This window comes from Pomacea canaliculata, linkage group LG5, assembly GCF_003073045.1.
Source record: "Pomacea canaliculata isolate SZHN2017 linkage group LG5, ASM307304v1, whole genome shotgun sequence".
Lineage (NCBI taxonomy): Eukaryota > Metazoa > Mollusca > Gastropoda > Architaenioglossa > Ampullariidae > Pomacea > Pomacea canaliculata.
The window spans coordinates 32,747,486-32,768,860 of NC_037594.1; the positions used below are offsets into that span (position 1 = coordinate 32,747,486).

General features: G+C 42.2%; 1 protein-coding gene, 1 long non-coding RNA gene and 2 other non-coding genes across 8 annotated transcripts; 3 read left to right on the top strand and 1 right to left on the bottom strand.

Moving 5' to 3' along the window:
* Window positions 1-66: 66 nt before the first annotated feature.
* Window positions 67-10,215, bottom strand: LOC112563886. Of its 4 annotated transcripts, none has more exons than XM_025238324.1 (7): window positions 9,943-10,215; window positions 9,249-9,623; window positions 3,466-3,993; window positions 2,819-3,055; window positions 2,048-2,269; window positions 1,522-1,773; window positions 67-1,104 (listed from the first exon to the last, which is right to left on the bottom strand). In XM_025238324.1, exons 4-7 carry the CDS (start codon window positions 2,846-2,848, stop codon window positions 619-621), a joined length of 990 nt encoding a protein of 329 aa, XP_025094109.1. In that variant the 5' UTR covers window positions 2,849-3,055; window positions 3,466-3,993; window positions 9,249-9,623; window positions 9,943-10,215; the 3' UTR covers window positions 67-618. The 4 variants fall into 4 exon arrangements, with proteins under 4 accessions (XP_025094109.1, XP_025094111.1, XP_025094112.1 ...); XM_025238326.1 differs by having other exon boundaries at window positions 3,346-3,993; XM_025238327.1 differs by lacking the exon at window positions 9,249-9,623.
* Window positions 10,216-11,169: 954 nt separating this feature from the next.
* Window positions 11,170-11,242, top strand: Trnar-ucg. Its single transcript has one exon. It is a non-coding gene; the product is annotated as a tRNA-Arg (tRNA).
* A 1,540-nt stretch (window positions 11,243-12,782) lies between these two features.
* Window positions 12,783-21,168, top strand: LOC112564408. 2 transcript variants are annotated; one of them, XR_003099208.1, is made up of 6 exons: window positions 12,783-14,221; window positions 14,446-15,472; window positions 15,721-16,731; window positions 17,022-17,195; window positions 17,780-17,978; window positions 18,322-21,168. It is a non-coding gene; the product is annotated as an uncharacterized LOC112564408 (long non-coding RNA). The 2 variants fall into 2 exon arrangements; XR_003099207.1 differs by lacking the exon at window positions 14,446-15,472 and having other exon boundaries at window positions 13,960-14,221.
* Trnag-ucc lies at window positions 12,986-13,057 on the top strand. Its single transcript has one exon. It is a non-coding gene; the product is annotated as a tRNA-Gly (tRNA).
* Window positions 21,169-21,375: the final 207 nt, after the last annotated feature.

Below are 21,375 nucleotides of genomic sequence, written 5' to 3' on the forward strand. Positions count from 1 at the left end.
CTTCTTCTGATTTATGTCTTTCTCTTAATAGTTCAAATCCACCAGCTCAGTAAATGTGCGGTGATTAGTTTCGTATAAGAATATTTGAAGGCAGATTTGTGCTACGGTCATGATAGTATTACAGAGACATTCTTCGTTTACTCAATTTTGGGATCATTTCAACTAGACATGAGTCAGCCATTATCAACAAGCATTCCTCCTGTAATTGTAAAACAGAATATTTTAATTATGTCCTAGAGTCCTAAGAGTTAATATCCGTTTAACCCCTAGTAATACTAGGAAATTTCTCAGGCGATCATACAGACAAAGAAACACACATGCGAGCATACAATTTAGGCATGACCCTATCGCTGTTCAGAAAGTTACACAAGATGTAAAGCATCTAAATCTGGAAAATTGTATCTATGACACCAGCTTATGATTAAAATGTTCACATGCAGATGTGACGTATCATCGGTATGCATTCATTGCAGGAAGGTTGTTTATTGGAAACTCATTGCAATCATACCATTACTTGCAGTCAGTATTTTTTTGTTTTTATTAGTGGAGGGTATTGAACTAGGAGAATCATAAGAAATTAAAAAAACAATTTCGAGTTTTTCTCAGATGATTTTAAGGCTATTTGATATAATTTTTTCTAATTCTTTCTAGTAATGGCCTGATGTCTGGCTCATCCACTGCTTTTACCAACACCATTTCCCCAAATGTAGTGTCATCTTCATCAGGAAGTACATCACTGATAGTCTGATGCATGGGATTTACATCAAATTCATCTTCTCGTAAACTGTGGAGCCAATTAAATACTTTCAAGTTCCTGTGTGCCCTGTTCAGCGACAGCCCACGGTTCCACATCTCGAGGTCTTCTTCTCGAATTTCGTGGTATCGAGGACGACCCATGCGAACCTTGATGTCACTCTTGATCACATCACTAAGATGGGGAGAAATACGGATTTTTTGAGGTATTCTGGCTATCGTGGCAAAGTTTTCTTCAGTAAAGGACGGAAATTCGTCTAGATGAGCAGGGTACATCCGTGGTTCATTATTATCTCCCATACCTGTCACTCGCTCCAGAGCGATTGTTGTGCCTGCAATACGCTGCTTTACCTGGAAAAGGTCAACAATTAGTCCTGAGTATACTCTTGGTATATGTGATCTCATGGCAATTGCATACTGCATTTCTGTCGAGTATCAACTCAAATGTTCGAGGATGACAAATGTAACACCAACAACAACAAAGTCCAAAAGTTGTGAAAAATGGGGCATAAAATATTTATGTAAAACAATCTTTTACAAAAAAGGTTCACAAAATATTTTCAATTATGACTTAAAACTGCCAAGTAAGAATGAAGGTGATAATGTAAAGGAACAAGTTTTACATAACAAAGAAAGCTTTCTCCTAAAGAAATTTATTGCTTTGAAAACAAGACATTGTGACAAAATATTATTTCACGTCAGCAATATAATCACACTTGTCAGCATCCTCGTACACTACAGTTACACTTTCTAGCTAGGTATGCTTACTGTTGTTGTCAATTCCCGATTGAGATCAATAGCCAATATCTGGCTGTCGCCTTTCCAAACGGTCACTGGTTTCTCTTTCACGGGTTCTGCTGCTGACGGTGGTGTAAGTGTCCGTGCTGACAGGTAGACCTCACTGTTTTCAGTGGAGAAGAGAGATTGGCGAGAGGCAGTTCTGTGCAAGGATCGCCGTCTGGAGGACTTGTGTGACATTGCTGTCAAACGCTGTGCCATCAGCAACTGGCGCTTCAGCTCCTACAAAGAATTCTATGTGTAAGGCATTTAAAATTTAAAAAAAAAAAGACGTTGAGTAACAGAAACTGTTGCAATAATGTCAAGGAAGACAATTTTCCGTTATAGGATGCAGATGTAAAAGATAAAAGCAATGTAAACTGCTAATCAAGAGTCCATTTTTATAACTTATAATGTGATCGTCTTATTACTGTACAGAAGATCGGTTAATGTGTTAAAGGTAGTTACACATTCAAACTCACGAAGCAGTTTTGTTAATGATTGGCATGACGCTTACTTGGAAGTCTACAGGTTTTCCGAAAGATTTCTTGGCGCTCGCTGAAGCCACTCTTTGCTGGGGTTTTCCTCGGACCTCTTGCTTGATGTTGGTCATGCTGCCACTTTTCTTGAGTCCAGCGGCGAAGGCCAGCTTGTCCAGCCTCCCACACTCAAACAAAGCTTTTTGTTCATCCTTGTCGCACAGTCGGAAGGCCTCGGATTCCTCCGTCAAGTTGAAGCCCTACAAATCGACACCCTCACCTACAGGATCTCTCTTCTTTGTGGTGTATGCAGAGTGACAAGTTCAGTTTTAAAAGGTGTTAACTTTATTAAACATTAAACAACATTTAATGTCAACATTGTGAAAACAAGTGGAACAAACTGTGCTTAGCAAGAAGACAATGTTCAAAGCTCGTGTTCTCAGGATTGTAGAAGCTAAAGACATTAGGGCTGGGTTGGATTAAAGTTTATTATTTTATTTATTTTTTTTTTGGAAGGGGTGGGGGTGCCGGGGCTTCCAAAAATCTGTCTTAAAGCTGGTGTGCATGTGATATGTTAGAAATGATTTTTAAGTCATCTTTCTCAACTCGACCAAACTTAGAGAAATCGACTTGCACTTAAGACCGGTGATTTAAGAAATATTTTTTTATGTGACCTAGCACAGAATGGAGAAAAACTCTAAAGAATTACTAGCCGTGATGCATCAACGACTCGAACGATTTGCTGGGTGACGATGGCCGTGATGCTCACAATAATGATAAGTGAAATATTTCCTTCTGAAATATTATACCTGGGAGAGAGCATGTGTCTGTGACTTCATGAAGCGATTTAGTTCGCTCTGTCGCTTCTTTGCAAACTCCTCCCAGCGACTCCCCCCTGTTGCTGTTGCCAATGCTGTTGTTGATGCTGCGGACCCTGGCTTCGTCGTGCTGCCCCCTCTTCCGTCCACCTTGACGTGGGTTCCGCCTTCTTTCGTCGTCCTCGTCTCTTTCGTCGTTTGACGACGCGTGAACTGTAGCTGGAACAGCTGTAGGTTGACGGATACATACGGATAAAAGCATCAGAGGCAGATGGTAGAGTTTTCTCCCCTCTATCCATTAGTAATCTGTATAATTAAGCAGCTACACCGGCTTCATAGATCGCTGTTCCCTAATAGTGAGAATAGCTATAATCAAATTAACCTGGATACTGGAAAATCTATGTCTGTGAAGTGCAAATGACAGAAGTTTGATAGCTCTAATGACAGCAAAGCTTAATTAATAGCTTCCTGACAGAACAGCCGGGCGGACGGACTCTCCCACACACATGCACACTCACGTGAGCACGCACAAACTTTCGTTGCCTGAAATGAGTGGCTTTCTTCCGCTTCTCTGGCTAGTCAGGTCGGTCAGTCGGTCACTTGATTGACTGTTGGTATTTGGTCGTCAAAGAACTGACCTGAAGAGAGAAATCTGTGTGTCTGTAGACTCGGAACTGTCGGAACGCCTGACGGTCACACCCCGGGAGCCCAGGCGCGCACTAAAGACGGGCTGGCGGGAGGAGGTGTCCTGCTGAGGTACGGGAGTCAGGACGTACTCTGGCATCCACCTTTGCAGCGCCCTCGACAACCTACCCTCCTCCGTCTCCCAATCATCAGAGTCGCTTCCAAAGTTTTCGTCATCGTCGTCGTAAATCTCTTCCGTGTTGCTAACAGCATTCGTGACTGTGGCAGCGGTGACAATGTCAGTGGCAGTAGAGCCGGTGCCGCCCGCTGTCTCACATCTTTCTCCAGAAAAAGGACGTCTGTCCTTGGCTGACCCTCTGGGTCGGACGTTATCCAGACTTTTCAAGTTCCCGAGATCCTTAGAGCAGGCGGGCGACTTCATAGGGATGTCTTGCAGACCCATCATGTCAGCAAGGGACGTTCTGTTTCTGCACAAACGATACGGTCATGGCACGCTCATGTTCAGCCATGCCGTCTATAATCTGTTTAAATAAACAAAACCATTCTTCAGTAAGCATTCTAAAAAAAAGTTTCCAAGTATAAGATTTTAATCATATCTTGCGGTTACACGCTACCAAATTCAGGAATGCATACTAATTGTATTCACCTGTCAATGAAGAACATCATAAGATACATTGTTTGAGCAGACGGATAATTGCAATGTGAAGTATAACGCATTCTATCATTTTTCATTCTCGTCTATACCTATAATTCTATAAGTGTAGAAGGCAACTGGACGGTGACATTACTAAACTACTTGTCCGTATTTGTGGCTTGTGAAACCCGCTTGTGCGTGTTTTGTTGCTGCAGAGCGTGAACTCAATTCACTGTGAAAACAATTATATATTAAGCCGACAATTTACTGTATGACTAATTAAACAATCAAAGTCATAAAGAGGAAAGATGGCAAACAAACGAAGTGCATGGACCAAGAAATAGAACTGAGGATTGAGTGGAATATATATTCCCCGAATTATGGATACCTCCGAAAGATGTGGGTTGTGAGGCCAGACTTGAAAGCTTCGAACTTAGTCACAGTTGGAAGAGGGGACAATTTCAAATGGAGGGGAGAAGAAATGCTCTTGTCTGATGCATGTTATGATAATTGTTATTAAGTAAACCAACACCTTCGGGGCAGTGATGAAGTCATTTTCCCGACGCAGGCCGACACGCGAATGACTTCGCCATCCGAAACTCGATCAATGCTTATATATAGTATATACAGGACCTATAGGTCCCGACAAGCTCCTTGGTTTCCTCTCAAGAATCACCGAGTGGTTCCAGTATTGACTTAGATGACACTGCTTTCTCTGGTCGTTTTTGTGGAGAAACTTCTATTGTTGAGAGGCGAACTTTTATCAGCAAAGTGTGTTGCCTTTTGACGAACCCTTACATAATAATGTGGGTCACCTTTCGACGAACCCTCACATAATAATGTGGGTAACCTTTCGATGAACCTTCATGGCCTCACGTAACAATGAAAGCATTTCCGGCAACTAAGCACTCTTTTGTCGTCACAGGCGCCAACCCGAAACACAAGCTTTCGATTAGTTCATTCAGTTTCTTTATTAGAAGCTAAATATCGTCCATTTTATCTCACAAATCCATGTGTGCTGTTTGTTGATTTTATAAGCCACACATTTGTTAATATCTCTGAGTCGTATTCCATGAGCTTTTGTATATAACGTTTCCCTTCTTCATGCATAATGTCCTTAATCTCCGTATGTGGTTGTATGGATCCTTTAACAGATGAAAGAGATAACCCACAGCTCGTGGAGCCCTGTAATGCCACTGTACATTGCCCACTTGCTCAAGACGGTGTCGTGGTCTTTGTGTGGGACAGTCCGTGTGCGGACGTTTTGCCGACGGACGTTTCGCCGCCGGACGTTTCGGAGCCGGACGTTTTGTCGACTGGACGTTTCGCCGCCGGACGTTTCGGAGTCGGACGTTTTGCCGACCGGCGTTTCGCCGCCGGACGTTTCGTCGCATTTTGTCAGAGAGAGATAGCTTACTTCTCAAAGAATGAAAGTAACTACTAGATTACACAATAATTCTTTATTTCAAACAAATTTGACACACAGACTTCACAGACAGTTCACTTTGATTGTCACAGATTATGCGCAACAGCTTAGAGAAAAAACATTGATACAATGGCGAGAGAAATGTGTGAGCTAACGGTTCACATGAGGAGGGATAGTGGAGAGAGAGTTCACTGATACATTGATACAATGGCGAGAGAAATGTGTAGCGAAGGGGCGTCCCACACTTGACTTCGTAAAGGTCCCGCGTGAAATGCCGAAATGAGTGCCCCGCGCCGAAACGTCCGGCGGCGAAACGCCGGTCGGCAAATGGTCCGACTCCGAAACGTCCGGTGGCGAAACGTCCGGTCGGCAAAACGTCCGGCTCCGAAACGTCCGGCGGCGAAACGTCCGTCGGCGAAAAGTCCGTGTACCGGGACAGTCACAGTCCCCGGTGGTATGTGTTGGCAACAGACTTTCTGTGACGTGTTTGCGATTGAAGTCTTTCACCTGGTGAAGGCCACCTGCTCTCCATTGCAACACCTGATCGGATTAGACAGGTGGCAGGAGCCAATAAAGTGAATTATGACGCAAACGTTAACAGCAGACAATGTTATGGTGCAAAAAGTACAGTCTGCCAGATGGTCCACCTTAGCAGTCCTGTCATGTTTTTGATCAAAAATACATTTTTTCATTTGGCGATGCATTATAACAATACTTAAAGCCAAATACGTTTAATTATAATACGAGAAATGCATTTTAAATGTTATTTCCAGATCGATGTCTCTTAAAAATGATATTTTAATGGACCAATGCCACGTTAACCCTGCTTCTATAGTGGTATGAAGTACATTTTTTTGGAGAAAAGGGGCATAGACAGGTATGCTAACAGTACATCTCAGCTGCTGCGTGTATTCGTGAAGCTTGATGTCTCCCAAGACTTACGGCTTTCTGGTTCGCAGCCGGTGAAGAGCATATGGAAGTATAGGTGAGTTTTCCTGCTGTAGCTGCCTTGAAGTGGAAAGGACAAAAGTTTGGAGCTGGAGTCACACACGGTCCAGTCTGACCACAGCAAGCAGGCAAAGTAGTTCACTGCAGGTCTTTAAGATCTTATAATACGAAATTTGTGTGCCATTGTACGGGGATATAAAACCAGCATTATTTGTAAATGACCATGGAAATAAAATGTACTCCACACCTATCTAGAAGCAACCTTTACTTGGCATGCAACTACTAAAATTTCATTTACGTGATGTCGATCTACAAATCAAATTTGTTTAACATCGATTTAGAAATCAAATTAACATAATGGTGGTCTAGAAGTAGCACTTAAATGTCTTCGATTTATAAATACAATTTACACAGTTTCTGAGCTGAAAATAATGTGTATGTAACTGTCGGCCTTTGTGTGATATCGATCTCAAAGTAAAGGCTGTATGGCCATCGATTTCGACCCAATCCATTTGCTCTTTTTTGCTTTTATTTATTCCAGCAAAGTATTCGTAGCAAAGGTAATAGCAGACGTGGTGCCAGTGGTTTCAAGCAAAAACGTCCTGTTAGCACGCAGAGCAATGTCTGTGACTGGACCCTGACAATCACAAGATCGATTGCTTTCCGACTGAGTCGCAGGACTTGTGTGTGGGTTACTGTACACAGACGGGTTAAACACTATATATTCTGATAACAATTTTACAAAGTCAGATATATATATATATACGTTGGCCTGTATTTGTAATAGGATCAGGTTTATTTTATCTCTAAACCTGTCACTCGGGATGGCTAATTATACTTATTAACTACTTTATCTTTAGCGTATTTTAACGCATTTCTCTTTATGTGTCTTTGGAAAATGTGGTTATACTACATGTTACACGGCTCTGACCTGAATCTTCAGAAAGATTGATCATCTGTAATTAAGGCCAACCTTGCATAGTACACATCCAGGATACAAATCCAGCATTCTCGAATAATCCTTTCATAATTAAAATAGTAAGGAACTTCATCGCGAGAGACAACAGAATCTTTCGTGGTAGAGAAGTTGAAACAAGATGCTTATGATATAAAAGCATTAATATCAGGCCGTAGCTATATTTTGACTCCTTTACGATCCCGTTTTTGTGGCCCGCCAGAAATATACCTAGGAGCCAGAAAATGAAAAAAAAAAAAATCAAGATTTGCGAATCAGGTGTAATGGGTCCTACGTGCACGTCAAGAAAGACGAAAAACAGGAGGGAGAGGGGGAGCTCCAACTTGTATTGAACAGAACCTGATCCCATTTCAAGTGAGAAAAGGAGCAACTAGTTTCATTCTCGATAGTACAGTTATGAAGGATATTCAACAAGAACACCATCCTCTTCATCGTCGTCATCATCATCATCAATCAATCATCATCAATCATCATTATCAATAAGAGCATTAACAGCAGCTGAGAGAGTTGTAGGCCATAGCTCTATCCACAAAAGAAGGTGGGGGGAACTTCGTGTTTTTCGCCGAGCCAGCAACTAAGGCAAGGCAGCCAGCCCTGTAAACAGATGCCCCATACAGAGAAAGTACAGCTGTATTCGAGACGAGATCTGAACCCAGGACAGGCAACTTAAGGTGACAGCCGCTAACCGTTGTGCCACCGGACTGTCCATACAGAAGGGTAATAGCTACAGAACTAAATTAGAGAATATCAAAATCAAAAAGAAGTAATATTTCTGGCCAGGCAGTATGCATGTTCAGTATTAGTTGTGAGAAAGAGAAGAGAAAAAGAAAATCGCAGTTCCATTCTTTAAAAGTAATTCACGAGGAAACGTACTATAGTTAAAAAAAAAAAAACCAAACAAACGGAAACAACAAAGTGCCTTCATTTCAAAGAAAGGCGCAGACGGCAATTCTCAACAGAACATAATTTAGACACACGCAACTTGTCATCCTGACGATGCAGGTGAAGTGCGAAAGTTTAGCACATGACACTTACTCTCATTTATTATCAGCTTTTGAGAACTGAAATGAGGGTAGTGCTGCATAAGTAGATTTTACTGTCGCCTAACACAGTGCATAAATTACAGCTACTTTGTGTACACCACGAAAGGTGCCCCGACCTTTGGCGACCCGTTCCCTTCCCTCCCTTGTCGACTGTGGCATGCAACACAGGTAAGCTCTAGATATCTCGTCAGATGGTAATAGTAACAACCTTACCGTCGGTGTAGGTGTACGCTCACAGGTAAGGTCACGGAGTTAAGAGCCGTAGGACTCGCGAGCTGACAGTTTGAAAAGTCGGAATGGAGGACCTGTCCACAGTTACCCAGCGAGGCTTTATTTTTTTTTTTTAATTAGTTTGTGAATTTCGCTCTTTACAGCCCGAGTTTCTTCTTCTTACGTTCGTATATATAATTAAAGTTACTTATTCTTACTTAGTCGTATCTTAAGGTGTTGAGAAAAATATCTGAAGAAAAATATTAGCTGCATTGGTTTAGCAATAAAAACATGTTCGTGCCTTTTGCGTAATCCATACAAGAGTGGGTGAATATACATACATCATCATTAAGCCTGCACGAGCCTGCTCCATCATTTGAATCAGTCATAAAACTTCCTCGCAAGAAACTTGTATCGGAATTAATATACTTTAGGGTATCTAACTCTTTGGTCGATTCACAGATCAAAATATTAATGCTTCCAAAGCTCAGAATAGCTTGAGCTCATAAGAAACCAATCTTATGATAAAGGAGGCTTACCGAAATATCCATCGAATTTTCCCATGACCGTTTTATTGCTCTTGAAGCCGGCGTACGTGCTTGTGTGACGTGCCACTGGCGATCACTCGCAGGTTCTCCAACGTCCTCCACTGGCCACTTGTCTGCAACTGACGTCACTAGCGCCGACCGTTGGCTATTCAGATGGCGAGTTAACAAACAAAGCTTGCCAATAGGATACACGGTTTGCACGTCAGCGAAATAAGAAACGTCTGGTACCCCGCACTGCCTGCTGTGACCGAGGACTCACCGAGAGTCAGTATAATGGTGACGCCAGCTTGGCCAGCGGTTACCACAATGTTGCACACGCCGTCGTGTTGCCGCTGCGCACTGATCTGTGCTGTCAACAGACACCGACTGCAAGAAATGGTAATCACAATCAACTGGGAATAAAGATCACCACAACACTACCGCCTTTACACCAAAGCTCATTCTACACATTACAGCTTCAAGATCTGGCTTTTTACTTCTCTGAATATTGCTGTAACCTTCGCCATTCTCCGCACAAAGCGAGTGTGCACACACAATGGGCGCTGAGTTAGTCGGCTTTTAAGAAATTTTACTTCTCGTGGGGTTAAAGGTTAGGTTATACTATGATTTTAGCAGGTGTTCTGTGAGTGTGTGCGTTGTGGGGGAGAAAAGCGAACAGTGAGTGCCCAGGTACAAAGTTACTCACCACTGCGATCTTTCATTATCAGTTCTAACTGACAACAGCGACAAACGGACGGCTTCTAACTAGTTTTTAGCCCGTTGAGGGTTATCAAGTCTGTGACTGAATGGTACTTGTAGGTACAGAGCTCAAACTCTTTAACATTCTACAGACTGCGCGGGGTTTCCTCTGTTTGAACTCAGTGAGCTCCGTTCATGCGTGTCGCAGTCACAGAATGCGTGGCTGTCTGTGGTATATCTTCTTTTGTAGGCTGATAAAGCATATAGTCAGCCTGAGCAGGGGCCGTCAAGTACTACACCAGACAGCAGAAATGTATGAAGTTTATATGCAAGGCTGACTTCATCACACTAATGGGATTTTAACTGTCGTTGATGTATGACACACTTTAACTCACGGTTAATAAACCATGCAGTGTACTACACAAGAAGAATTAAAGAGTCGAATTCCATTTGTAAATTTGTGTTTCTTGCGTGCCCGTTTAATGCTGTTCTTGAAAGTGAACTCGGTCACCGTACACAAAATGTCCCAGTTGAAGGATTTGGCGATATTTATAAAACAAGAGTGTGAATTTAAATTAAAACAGTAACACAACATTAAAGATAATTTGTCTGGTTTGTTGTTTAACTTAATTGTCATAATTTCCTAGAAAATTTTGAAAGCTGATTGGGAAATAATCGTAAGAAAGCACTCTACATGCAGTTTTCTAAAGTGCAGACACATTAGAGATAGTAAAGTTTGAGCGGTTTAAAGTAAACATAGTTATATATATATATGTTAGCGCCTTAATTGTTTTGTGGGAGGTTTTACTAGAGGTTTAGTTGCTGTTAGCTCTATATATATATATACAGTCAGCTACAACTATTTAATGTTGCCGTACTTCTCGTACATAAATCCGACTACTACATTTCAGCACATCCTAGATCCTTACTATGCCTACAATTAAATGATCAGACATGTTTTACGGTTCATGCATTTGCATCAAAAGGTGGCATTGAGACAGGACAGTCAGGTTTTGAGCGTCTGCCAGGTCTGGGCGTCAAGTTGCAGAATTTAATTAGTATCGAGTATAAGTACACGGTAAGGTATTCAAGTTGCAGACACTGGATATTGAGTGGAAACGCAATCCGATAACAGAATATATAAGTCTTACAACCTCTCCACGAATCAAGCTTATGAAAGTATTTTAGGTCCGTCTCAGTAATCTCTTTCCCTGTAGCCACGTTCTAATAAGTTGGCCCCGTGGCCTAATGGATAAGGCGTCTGACTTCGGATCAGAAGATTGCGAGTTCGAATCTCGTCGGGGTCGCACACTTGGGTTGTAATATGTTCTTTTTTGAAACCTAACAAGTGTTCAGAGGCGAGCAATCAAACCATGGACGTACGTTCATGATCAAACTGCAGTGGCGTAGGAACCAGGGGGGCAGCGGGGGCAGCCGCCCCCCCAAGGAAAATACAGGGGGGGCAGGAATATCCTTTTGCCCCCCCAATATTTGAGACGTAATTCCTCACAAAGAGCAAAGAACTGAAGAAAGGTAGGGGAACGTAGAGAGGAGACGGTCATCACGGTCACAAAAGCGGGCCTGAGGCAAGTGAGGCTCTAACACCTCTGACGATCAGATCGGGGACAGTCCGTTGGTCTTGTTTGCCATGCTAATTGCAGGCTGTGTTGAAGCCTGAGTGAAGAAAGCAGCCGGACAGTACATCGGTACATCGAGTGTCGTCTCCCTCCCCCATAATGCGACGCCTTTTCTTTGGCGGTTTTCGTTTGACCAACATAAAACATCCCCCACCCACGGTGTGTGACCGAGTGTGACTGCGTGGCCTGTGCATGCGCGCATGTGTGCATAGGTGTGTGCGCGCTGGTGTATATGTGCAGAGCTGGAATGTTGATCGTTGCTGTCACGGGGGTTTGGTGTTTTCTTTTTTAAGTATAATGTTCGGTAGTGTATTTTGTAACAGAGGTACTGGAAGAGCTGACCAGTAGGTAACATGGGAGACGGGGGATTGCTCTTGGCCGAAGGGTTTAGTGAGAAAGATGTTAAGCGAGATCGATAAGCTTTTGAAACTGTATCTACTATCCCAGTTACCACGGCACTGCAGAACGCAGTTTTTCTGCCTTAAAACGAACAAAACATACCTGAGAAGTTCCATGACACAAACGCGCTTGATAACTGTCTCATTATGCATGTATTTAAAGAGAGGGTTGATCTGCTTAATCTGGACGAGATTGCAATGGAGTTCATTAATAGAAATCACCGAGGACACAGTTTTTTTGGCACACTGACTTGCAACCTTGATTAATATATTTATATGATTATAACGTTTATCACATTTTCTTGTGAATGCGTTAGCCGGGAGTCATTCTTTAATTTGTTTTTTCTTGTTTAATGCTGCTTTGCCTTTTAAACAATAAAGCAGCGTGTTGTGATGCTACCACTGTGTACGTGCGTGCTCTACCCCCCCCCCATCCTTTTTTACGTAATGTGCGAGTGCGAACGCCGTTCACTGTCAGCAGGGAGTTTGCCCCCCCCCAAAGCCCAACATCTTCCTACGCCACTGAACTGTTCTGCTAAAGCCGGAAATAGACCCAAATGAGTTCACACGTCTATTACATTTAATACATTAATTGCATTTTCATGCATACAATACTGACAGGTAAACTATCGCCAAGGCTCTCTTTACTGCTTTCATCCAATAACAGTAGAACCTTTCCAAAGGTGAATATTCCCATTCCTAGACTTTAAACCTCTATAAATCAAGCTTGAAATACTCAGGGATATGTAAATTCTTACTTATTTTACGTCAGGTACGCATCTGCTGCTATGTAAGATCTCTCAGCAGGCAGGTATAGACACCACTGTGCTTCTGAAAACAATTTTACTTGGAAATCAGATTTCAAACTTAAATGTTTGCATCTGTTTGAAAAATAAGAAACAGCATATCTTACTTTACAAGAATACCAAAAGTACGCAAACATGAAAACGACGAGTTAAAAAAATTCTGGTTTGAAATGTATATATATATATAAAATTCAGCTTAGCTCGTAAGTGCGTCGGTGGTGTAACGGTCAGCATGGCTGCCTTCCAAGCAGTCGACCCGGGTTCGACTCCCGGCCAACGCATGTTTTTTTTTCCCCTCATCGTCTTCTATGTATTCGGTCCTTATAATTATTAGGTACACATAAATCATACCAACAGACACGGAGACAACAACATAGCTTACAAGTCAAGGTGAGGTGGAGACAAGTTTGAGCATTATACTGGAAGCTGTGGTCTGATTTTTCTTTTTTTTTTTTTTTTTTTTTTTGATGGGTATGGAACAATGAAGAGAAGAGTACATGTACGATGGTGTCAGTTGCAGCACCGATGAAACATTAGAGAACACCATAGCAGCTAACAAAATTAATGAGCCCTATAGCAGTTTACAAAAATTAATATCATAGCAGTTTATAAAATTAATAAATTCATGAAGCAGGACGCAGAATGGCGCCAAACATCACGAGTTCAGTCGTGGGAGTACGTGGTCTGGAGAGCGGAGAAAAAGGAAGATTAAAAAGTCAGAAAAAGGAAAGTTTCAGAGAAGTGGAGAACAATTAACCCTGTAGAACGAAGAACTGCAAACAAGAAGGTCACGACGAAGACAAAACCGTTAGTGGAGGAAGTGGTGTAGAGGTACAAAGTGTCATAGTGCAGGCATAGAAAGAACAAGTCAGAAGAATAGTAACGGCGCAAAAAACAACAGCAAAGAGACACTAAAAACCATTAAGACATTTTTAAAAAGTGAACTTGATGTAACAACAGAAGACGTTCTGGTTTGATAGAAGAAAAGCAGATATACAAAGGTTTCTGCTGAAGAGCGAGCGAAAGAGAGATTGAAAATGAGTTAGGCATTTGCACGTGTCCTTATGAACACACACCAGTAATTGATTAAAGTAGCCGGCACCCATTAAAAAAAAGTTTGATGATTCAGTATAAAGATATGGACCAGCAGAGCTGGAACTGATATCGCGGACGTAGATACATACACACGCACATGTCCATAATTCCACTCAGAAGTCTGTGGTCTGACAGTGCCGCACAGTCTTCTTTGTTTACAGCTCTTGAGCGAGTGCCAGGACTCTTCACAGACTTCACGCTTACAGATAATTGACTATTGAATGCGAGGAGAGGCGGTGATATCCGATCGCTCTATACCTGTAACTGCCACATGCAGACCGAGTCATTCTGGTCTGGAACAACAAGCCGAGGCTGCCATGAACTTTGGATGATTGCGATCAGAGTTTTAGGTGAGCCAGTTCCATTTTTTGTTGGTTTTTGTTTTTCTTGCTGCTGCTCCTGTCGTCGTCGTCGTCGTCGTCGTCGTCGTCGTCGTCGTCGTCGTCGTCGTTGTTGTTGTTGTTGTAATACATTTTAATTAAATAGTCGATTCCATGAAAATATAGAAATCTTTTGCAAGTTTTGCTTTATGAGTCTCTTTTAACCTGTTCTCCTCCCTTCGGTTACTTCTTAGGAAATTGTGTGCAGATGAATCAGGCGGCCATGGGCAGTATAACCAGAATCCACTGCTTATACGAAGACTACAAGAGCGCGCACACACTCACGGACACATACATATCCCTCAATCACTGACTGACAAACGCACACTTTCATATTCTACTTTGTACGTGATTGAGATGCAGCAAGAGGTGTGTGATAGTTGAGAGAAGAGTAGAGACATCACTGACCACAGTCTTTGTTCTCTCGCTACTACAGGAGTCTGTGTCTAGGGAAATACTCGCCGCCTTTGTGACATCGAAGGCAACAAGTTATGCGTTTGAAGTGTGTGTGTGTGTGAAACTAGGGGTGAACACTATATATATAAGGAAAGTAGTTTGATTTTTATCAATCATTGCTTACTTTCACAAGAAATTACAGCCAACAAAACTCAAGTGGGATCTTGTACATCGACAATGCCAAGAAAGCGATTATAAACGCGTAAACGAAGAACGCCAACATATTATCTCACATGCTGTGATAACATCGCCACCGGTTTTCACACATTGTGTACAACATCGCAAACGTACAGGTTCACACATATGCAAGGAGGAACAGATTGTGTGATTTTGTTGATGATCTGTGAGTGTTGAGAGTTTAAAAAGAATTTTAAAAAACAAATGTCTACGAAACATATAGAATAAACGAACGAAAACCTGTCACCACTTGATCGTTATCCACTTAGCCAGGTACACAACTCCTTCAAAGCGGTGAACTCGATCTGTTTCCGAGCGCAACGGCTGAGAGCTTGGTGAACCTTGTCTACCTCGGTCGTTAGTCAAGCGTAGGAATGTGAGAGCAGCGCTCGCGACATACCCGACAGTCCGTCATGGTGGCGAGGGCAGAACCTCCGATCTTCTAACAATCTAACGACTTGAGTCCAGAAGGCAAGATGGTGTCAACAACATTGAGTCAGGATTGTGTATATATCATGAGTGTGTCGTGTCTTTGGTTCAGCAAACATCCTCACAGTGTGTTTCTGACATCTGCAGGATATAATCTAAGTAGCTGTCTATATACTATTCCATGGCACCTAGCAATAACATTTTTCTACTTCTATTAATATGATGTGTTAATTAATATTATATTATTATATGTATAAATTAATATGATGTGCTTGCATGATTATGTGTAAAGCGCCTTGAGTGTGGCTGATTTTGGAAAAAGGCGCTATACAAATATGCTACTTATCATAATTATTATTAAATTATTGTATATCTAGCATATTTAATTTATTTGTTTACAATTCTAGCCGGATACCCGTCATGATACGCTTAGGTGCCAGGGCGCCACAGCCCCCAGTCTCTCCTGAGCCTCAGCGCCGTCCGAGTGCGGTGGGTGACCCCAGAAAGCGGTTCACTGGAGCTCGGAGGTCAGAGAATCTGCGGCAGATGGTTGTGCAGCTGGTGAGAGGCAAAGAGGAGAGACCTGGTGCCAAGAAGCTTAGTGGAATCAACGACAAGACAAGGAGCTCCTCAAAGGTCCAAAGACGCGTGCAACGCAATGGATATAAGCTATAACCATGGCAACGAAAATATCGCAGAGGTGATCATCGACCTGAAGAAAAGCGTCGCGAGTTCTCTGTTGTCGCGAGGGCGTGTGAGGGCGTCTGGGGTCAAGCGGCGAGATAGGGGGCTTGTTGACGAGTCTCATGAGGCACCTTGGCAGCAAGGACGTGAGCGCGTCGTGCTGAGTGAGCTGAGTACGAACACGCCAACACCAATGACACTGCGTCATTCTTCTCTACTGCCGCATCCTCCTCGACTGCTGGGGTCTGAAGATGATGACCATAATGAAACACACCTTGCTATGACAGCAGCAGCAGCAGCTCTACCTGACCTTGCTGCAACTGAGGATTTTACAAAGTCTTTTGCAAAGAAAGGAGAAAGGCGGGCAAGAAAAGTAGTAACTGGACAGGAGAGAAGGATCAGTTCAATGAAGGGTCCGTCGCGCATTGTGGTCATTCAGCACAACATAGAGAACGTCCCTACTGTAACAGAAAGAAGCCACAGACAGGAGCAGCCATATTTGACAAAACAGGCTTCCGCAGCTGGCAAACATTATTCCAGGATGCTCATCAGAACTCTTTCACCATTCCAGCGATCAGCCCGGACAAGGGTCTTCAATACGTCCGTGCCATCTGATTCTGCACAAGAACCCAGCAAGCACCTGCGCACATGTCAGGACCAAGAAGCCCATGGGCCACACCCCGACAGGACAGTGAGGTTCCACACAGACGATTACGCACACAACCAGTCGATGGGTAACATTTATTTATTTTCTTGCAAAGATCAGTGTACACAAACAAACCCATTTCAACTAAGTATGCGAAAACTACACAAATTTTGAAGATGCAGTGGCGTAGAAAGATGCTCGATTTTTTTGTAGGGGGGAGAGGGAACTTTATGCTATCAGTGAACGACGTTCACATTCTTGCCTCCTCTGTATCTTCCTGAGAGGGTAGCTTCCCCCTCCAACCCCATCCTGGTTCATACGCCACTGTGATGTAGGTTATTTACAATTTACACAACACACGTGACTATGGTTTGACAGATGCCAGCAGGGGCCGTTCACGTCCTGCTGCAGACGAGGGAAGAAGTGTGCGGGGAAGCGCCATCCGTCGTCAAGGCAACCAGTCCATAGCGACTCTGCCCAGCGCTCTGACTACCAGCGGCGCTCAGCTTCTATAGAGATGTACAAGCGGCGTCTGAGGATGAACCACAACAAGTACGTGACGACTCAAACATTGTTAAGATTTGCCCTTCACCTTTAATACATGATCACTTCATTAACTACGTGATCACTCATTAACTACGTGGCCTTTACGTGACAGATCTGTCAGTGCTGTACGTGGTATGTCTCAGTAACTATCAAATGTGTCATTAACTACATAATGTGTCAATAGCTGCGTGATTAACTATGTTATGTGTCAGTAATTATGTTGCGATGGTCGTTTGTGTGTAAAAGACTGACGGGACTGATCGGATGTGACGTTGCAACAAGATGAATCCCTGTAACGGACCTGTTGCCAAAACACACTAACACACTCAGTCGAATCTACACAACCATGATATGCGGAATAATCAAGAAAAAAATACAATAAGTTTACAAGAGACAATAGTATTAATAACATATATCTACAATATAACTAAATCAGTAAACGTATACAAATGTTGGTCCAAACTTATCTTGTAATACTCTTGGTGTTTTTACAACAACCAAGGAATATTTTCTGTACCACACATCATAAAGTAATAGTTTTGTGCATTGGAAACTGAACATCGATTAATGTTTTGTTATTTATGCGCAAGGTTTGTGATGGACTGTCCGACTGAGGATGATTGTATAATCACCGCTGCTGGTCCAGCACCACCTCCTCAAGAATCTCAAGCTCCTGCCAGGGTCGTCAGACAGCCCACGCCGTTCAAGTGCAGCAGGACCAGAAAGGCAATGGAAACTTCGATGGAAGACCGCGATTGTAACAGCGGGTCTAGCGACAACTCGGAAACTGTAAGGGCTGTCAGAATCCCCAAAGCTCAAAATAACCTTAATCTCAAAATTTTGAAGTCTCTGAAACAGAAGTGATAGACAAATGATAAGGAGAGTAGATCGCGGGGTGGTGGCTGTGGTAGTGGTGAATTTAATGCAGAAATGATTAACGTATACTCTCACAAACTTCAAGAGAGAAAGAGAACAAAGAAAGATGGCAAACAGGAAAGATCCTTTAAATGCAGATTAATGGAGCTTGCTGAATCCTCTCAATTGTCACATCCGAGTAAAACTCTCATACCTCAGCTATTATTGTAATAACCACCACCATCCTAGTGTCTCAAAAAAAATTTTTTTTCACCAGAATCCAACAAAAGACATTTCTGCACCCCAGCGCCTCTGGTTTGCACCTACGTGTTGGAAGAAGACCTGAGCCAAGGACTTGACGGAGGAGGTGTCCATCAACCAGTGGCGTTGACCCTTCACAACCTAAACTTGCACAACGCTTTGCAGCAGCGCCGACTGGAGCGAGAGATACTGCGGCGGAGGCGAGCTCAGCGACAGGTAACAGCTGCTGGAGAGGCTGCAGTGGGCAAGGACGATGTGGGCAAGGTGATGCTGGACAGTTCGCCGGACACTGACGGCAGACTGAAACGCTGGCTGATGGAGACCCAGCAATACCGGGACTTAAAACACATGGTAACTTTTAAGATCGACCCTCAAACTCCTGTGCGAGTGTGAAGCTAATCCCTGACCAGACCTAAGATGTCGCGCCTGCGACTCTTGGATTAAATTAGTATTTAAGAAAATTTGCAGGCGCTGGGGTGGATATATCGGCTTTGAAGGTTACGGTCAAGGTGTGTGTTTGCCTCTCGAGAAAGTGGAACTAAAGTTTATTTTGCTGTGCTGTTCATTGTTGAACATGATATAGAAAATTCTGTATACGCTTCGTTTGTACTATAGTTTTTATTGTCCTTCAGTTCTTTTGCTGTATTATTTTTTAATAACCGTGCCATTCGAGTCTACCAATGTAGATCAAATACCTCCACAGTTTTCCTGGGACAAGACCGGCCCTCACGAAAACACACACACACTTTCTCTCTCATTAAAGTGACTGACAAAACAAATTAAGAAGAAGACAGAAAGAAGGAAAGATACCATAGCGAGACGTATATACATGCTGTTACGTTTTCTTGGTGAGTTTAATGTGGTATTAGTTTTATGGCAGACATAACAATCTGGTTTGCGCTTCAAGTTAGAAATGGATGATATAATTATGTTTTCGGCAAGAAATAAACAGTCCGGTTTCAGTTTATCAGACATCCGTTATCTAGTTCTTTTCTACCAGATATGATTTTCGTTTAGGACCATAACCTGGTTTGAGCTTTCTACTAGAAACTGGTTTGTTTCCTAACAGACGTCCATAAGCTGGTTCAAAGTTTCGTAACAGAAAACCAGATGTAGATACTCTGATTTCTAGAACCAGTGGTGCATAATCAGTGGTCAGTGTGTAGTACCAGAAATCTGGTTTGAATTTCGTACCACATGGCATTTTACTTTCGATTGGTTCTACAGATGATTAATCTGGTTTCGATTTTCAACCAGACATGATTTCGTTTCAATTAGTTTCACAGATGTCTGGTTTTTCGCTTAGGACCATAAACTGTTTGAGTTTTGTACCAGAAACTGGTTTGTTTCATAACAGAGAAAATCTGGCTTAATTTCGTATCAGACATCCATAATCTGATTTAAAGTTTCGAAACAGCCATCCATAAGTTGGCTTTTATTTCGTATCAGATGTGGATACTCTGATTTCTAGAACCAGTGAACCATAATCTGTGGTCAGTGTGTAGTACCAGAAGTCCGCATGATTTGAAATTTCGTGCCAGAAATGAATTATTTGATTTTGATTATACGTTCCACAGATGATTCAATCTGGTTTCAATTTCCAACTACACCTGATTATTTAGCTTTCCACTGGTTTCACAGATGTCTGACTTCTGTTTCTTACTGGAGCTTGTATAAATTTCTGTCAGTTTTACAGCAGATATACATTTCGTATCAGAGTCCATGATCTGGGGTTTGTGTTTCGGATCAAACATGGATTCTGTGATTTCACTTCAGTACCGCAGTCATGCATAGTGTGGTCAGTTATGGCACCAGACATACATAATTCGGTTTGAATTTCGTACAAAACATGAATTATTTGATTTCGATCAGTTGTGTCACAGAGAGGATTCATCTGGTTTCGATTTCGAACAGCCATGAAGACCTCGTGTTAGGTGTGCCACAGATGTCTGGCTTCTGTACTACAGATGCAAAGTCCACTTTCAGTTTCGCACCAGATACACATTTTCCAGGAAAGTGAACTGAGTATGTGTTCAGCTTTTCGGCTCCATGTAACAGCACACATAATATCTGACTGGTGTTGTACTGTTAACCCGTGTGTCCCACAAGCCGAGTAATTGTCAACTTTTCGCCTTTTCGAAGTGGCCAGGTAAGAATACTAACAACATTCTTGCTGAGTGCTTTCCATATCACAACGTGCAAGAGCGCACACTTTCGCTGGGCAATACTCAAAAAAAAAATCATTAAGATTTCTCCAGGGAGGGACATATCTGCATTTTCGATTTTTTTGTGGGGTTTTTTTTTCAAAATTACATCAGTTCAGAACATTTTAAAACATTCGCGACCCATATGGGAACAGTAGGGGAGGCTGGGATATCCGAATGAACACACCAAAGTGCTGACTGTTACATTCCCCCTATCACTTACCAACTCCCTCTTCCACCATGCTTTTTCTTTTTCCTGCACACTTCATGTTCTTGCAAAGTTTCCCATGATCATTTATTTATACATTTTTAATAAATTTTTCACACGTTCTTGCAATTTTTATCATTGGACTGTACTCAAAGCTTCCACTGTGAGGGATGATGTGTTGTACCAGCTGTTATTATTACTATTTTGTCCATGAATAAACACATTTCCTTGATCTTTCATGATTATACACATGCACAATGGTACACCTATCCATAATTTATTATTACAAGTTTCTCTTCAACTTAAATGTCACAGGCCTTGTACTTGATAAGATATAATATATGTTGCTTGTATATTTATCCATACAGAGACATATTGCAAAAACTCTTGAGAACTATAAAAATAAATGCCTGGTGCTGGGATCTTTGCTTAATAAAATAAACGATGAATAGCATTGTTTCTTGCTGATGGTTGATTGTATACTATGGAACTTTTCTAGCTTATGAGAGCATGTGCAATGAGAACATTTACAGGTAGGTCATGACACATTTTTGTACCATTACACCTCTTTGATACTTTCATCACATTTGTATAATAAACATTAATACATAGGTGCAAATGACTTGTGGAGGAAGAATTTAGTTTATTATAATAACAA

Bases quoted from the DNA above. Each gene is read 5' to 3' on its own strand.
- LOC112563886 (XM_025238327.1), bottom strand. From the start codon at position 2,848: ATGAAGTCACAGACACATGCTCTCTCCCAG. The intron at 1,774-2,047 runs GTAAGCGTCATG...AATTCTTTGTAG, and splicing joins GAAAACCTGTAGACTTCCAA to GAGCTGAAGCGCCAGTTGCT. The intron at 1,105-1,521 runs GTAAGCATACCT...GACCTTTTCCAG, and splicing joins ATCGGGAATTGACAACAACA to GTAAAGCAGCGTATTGCAGG.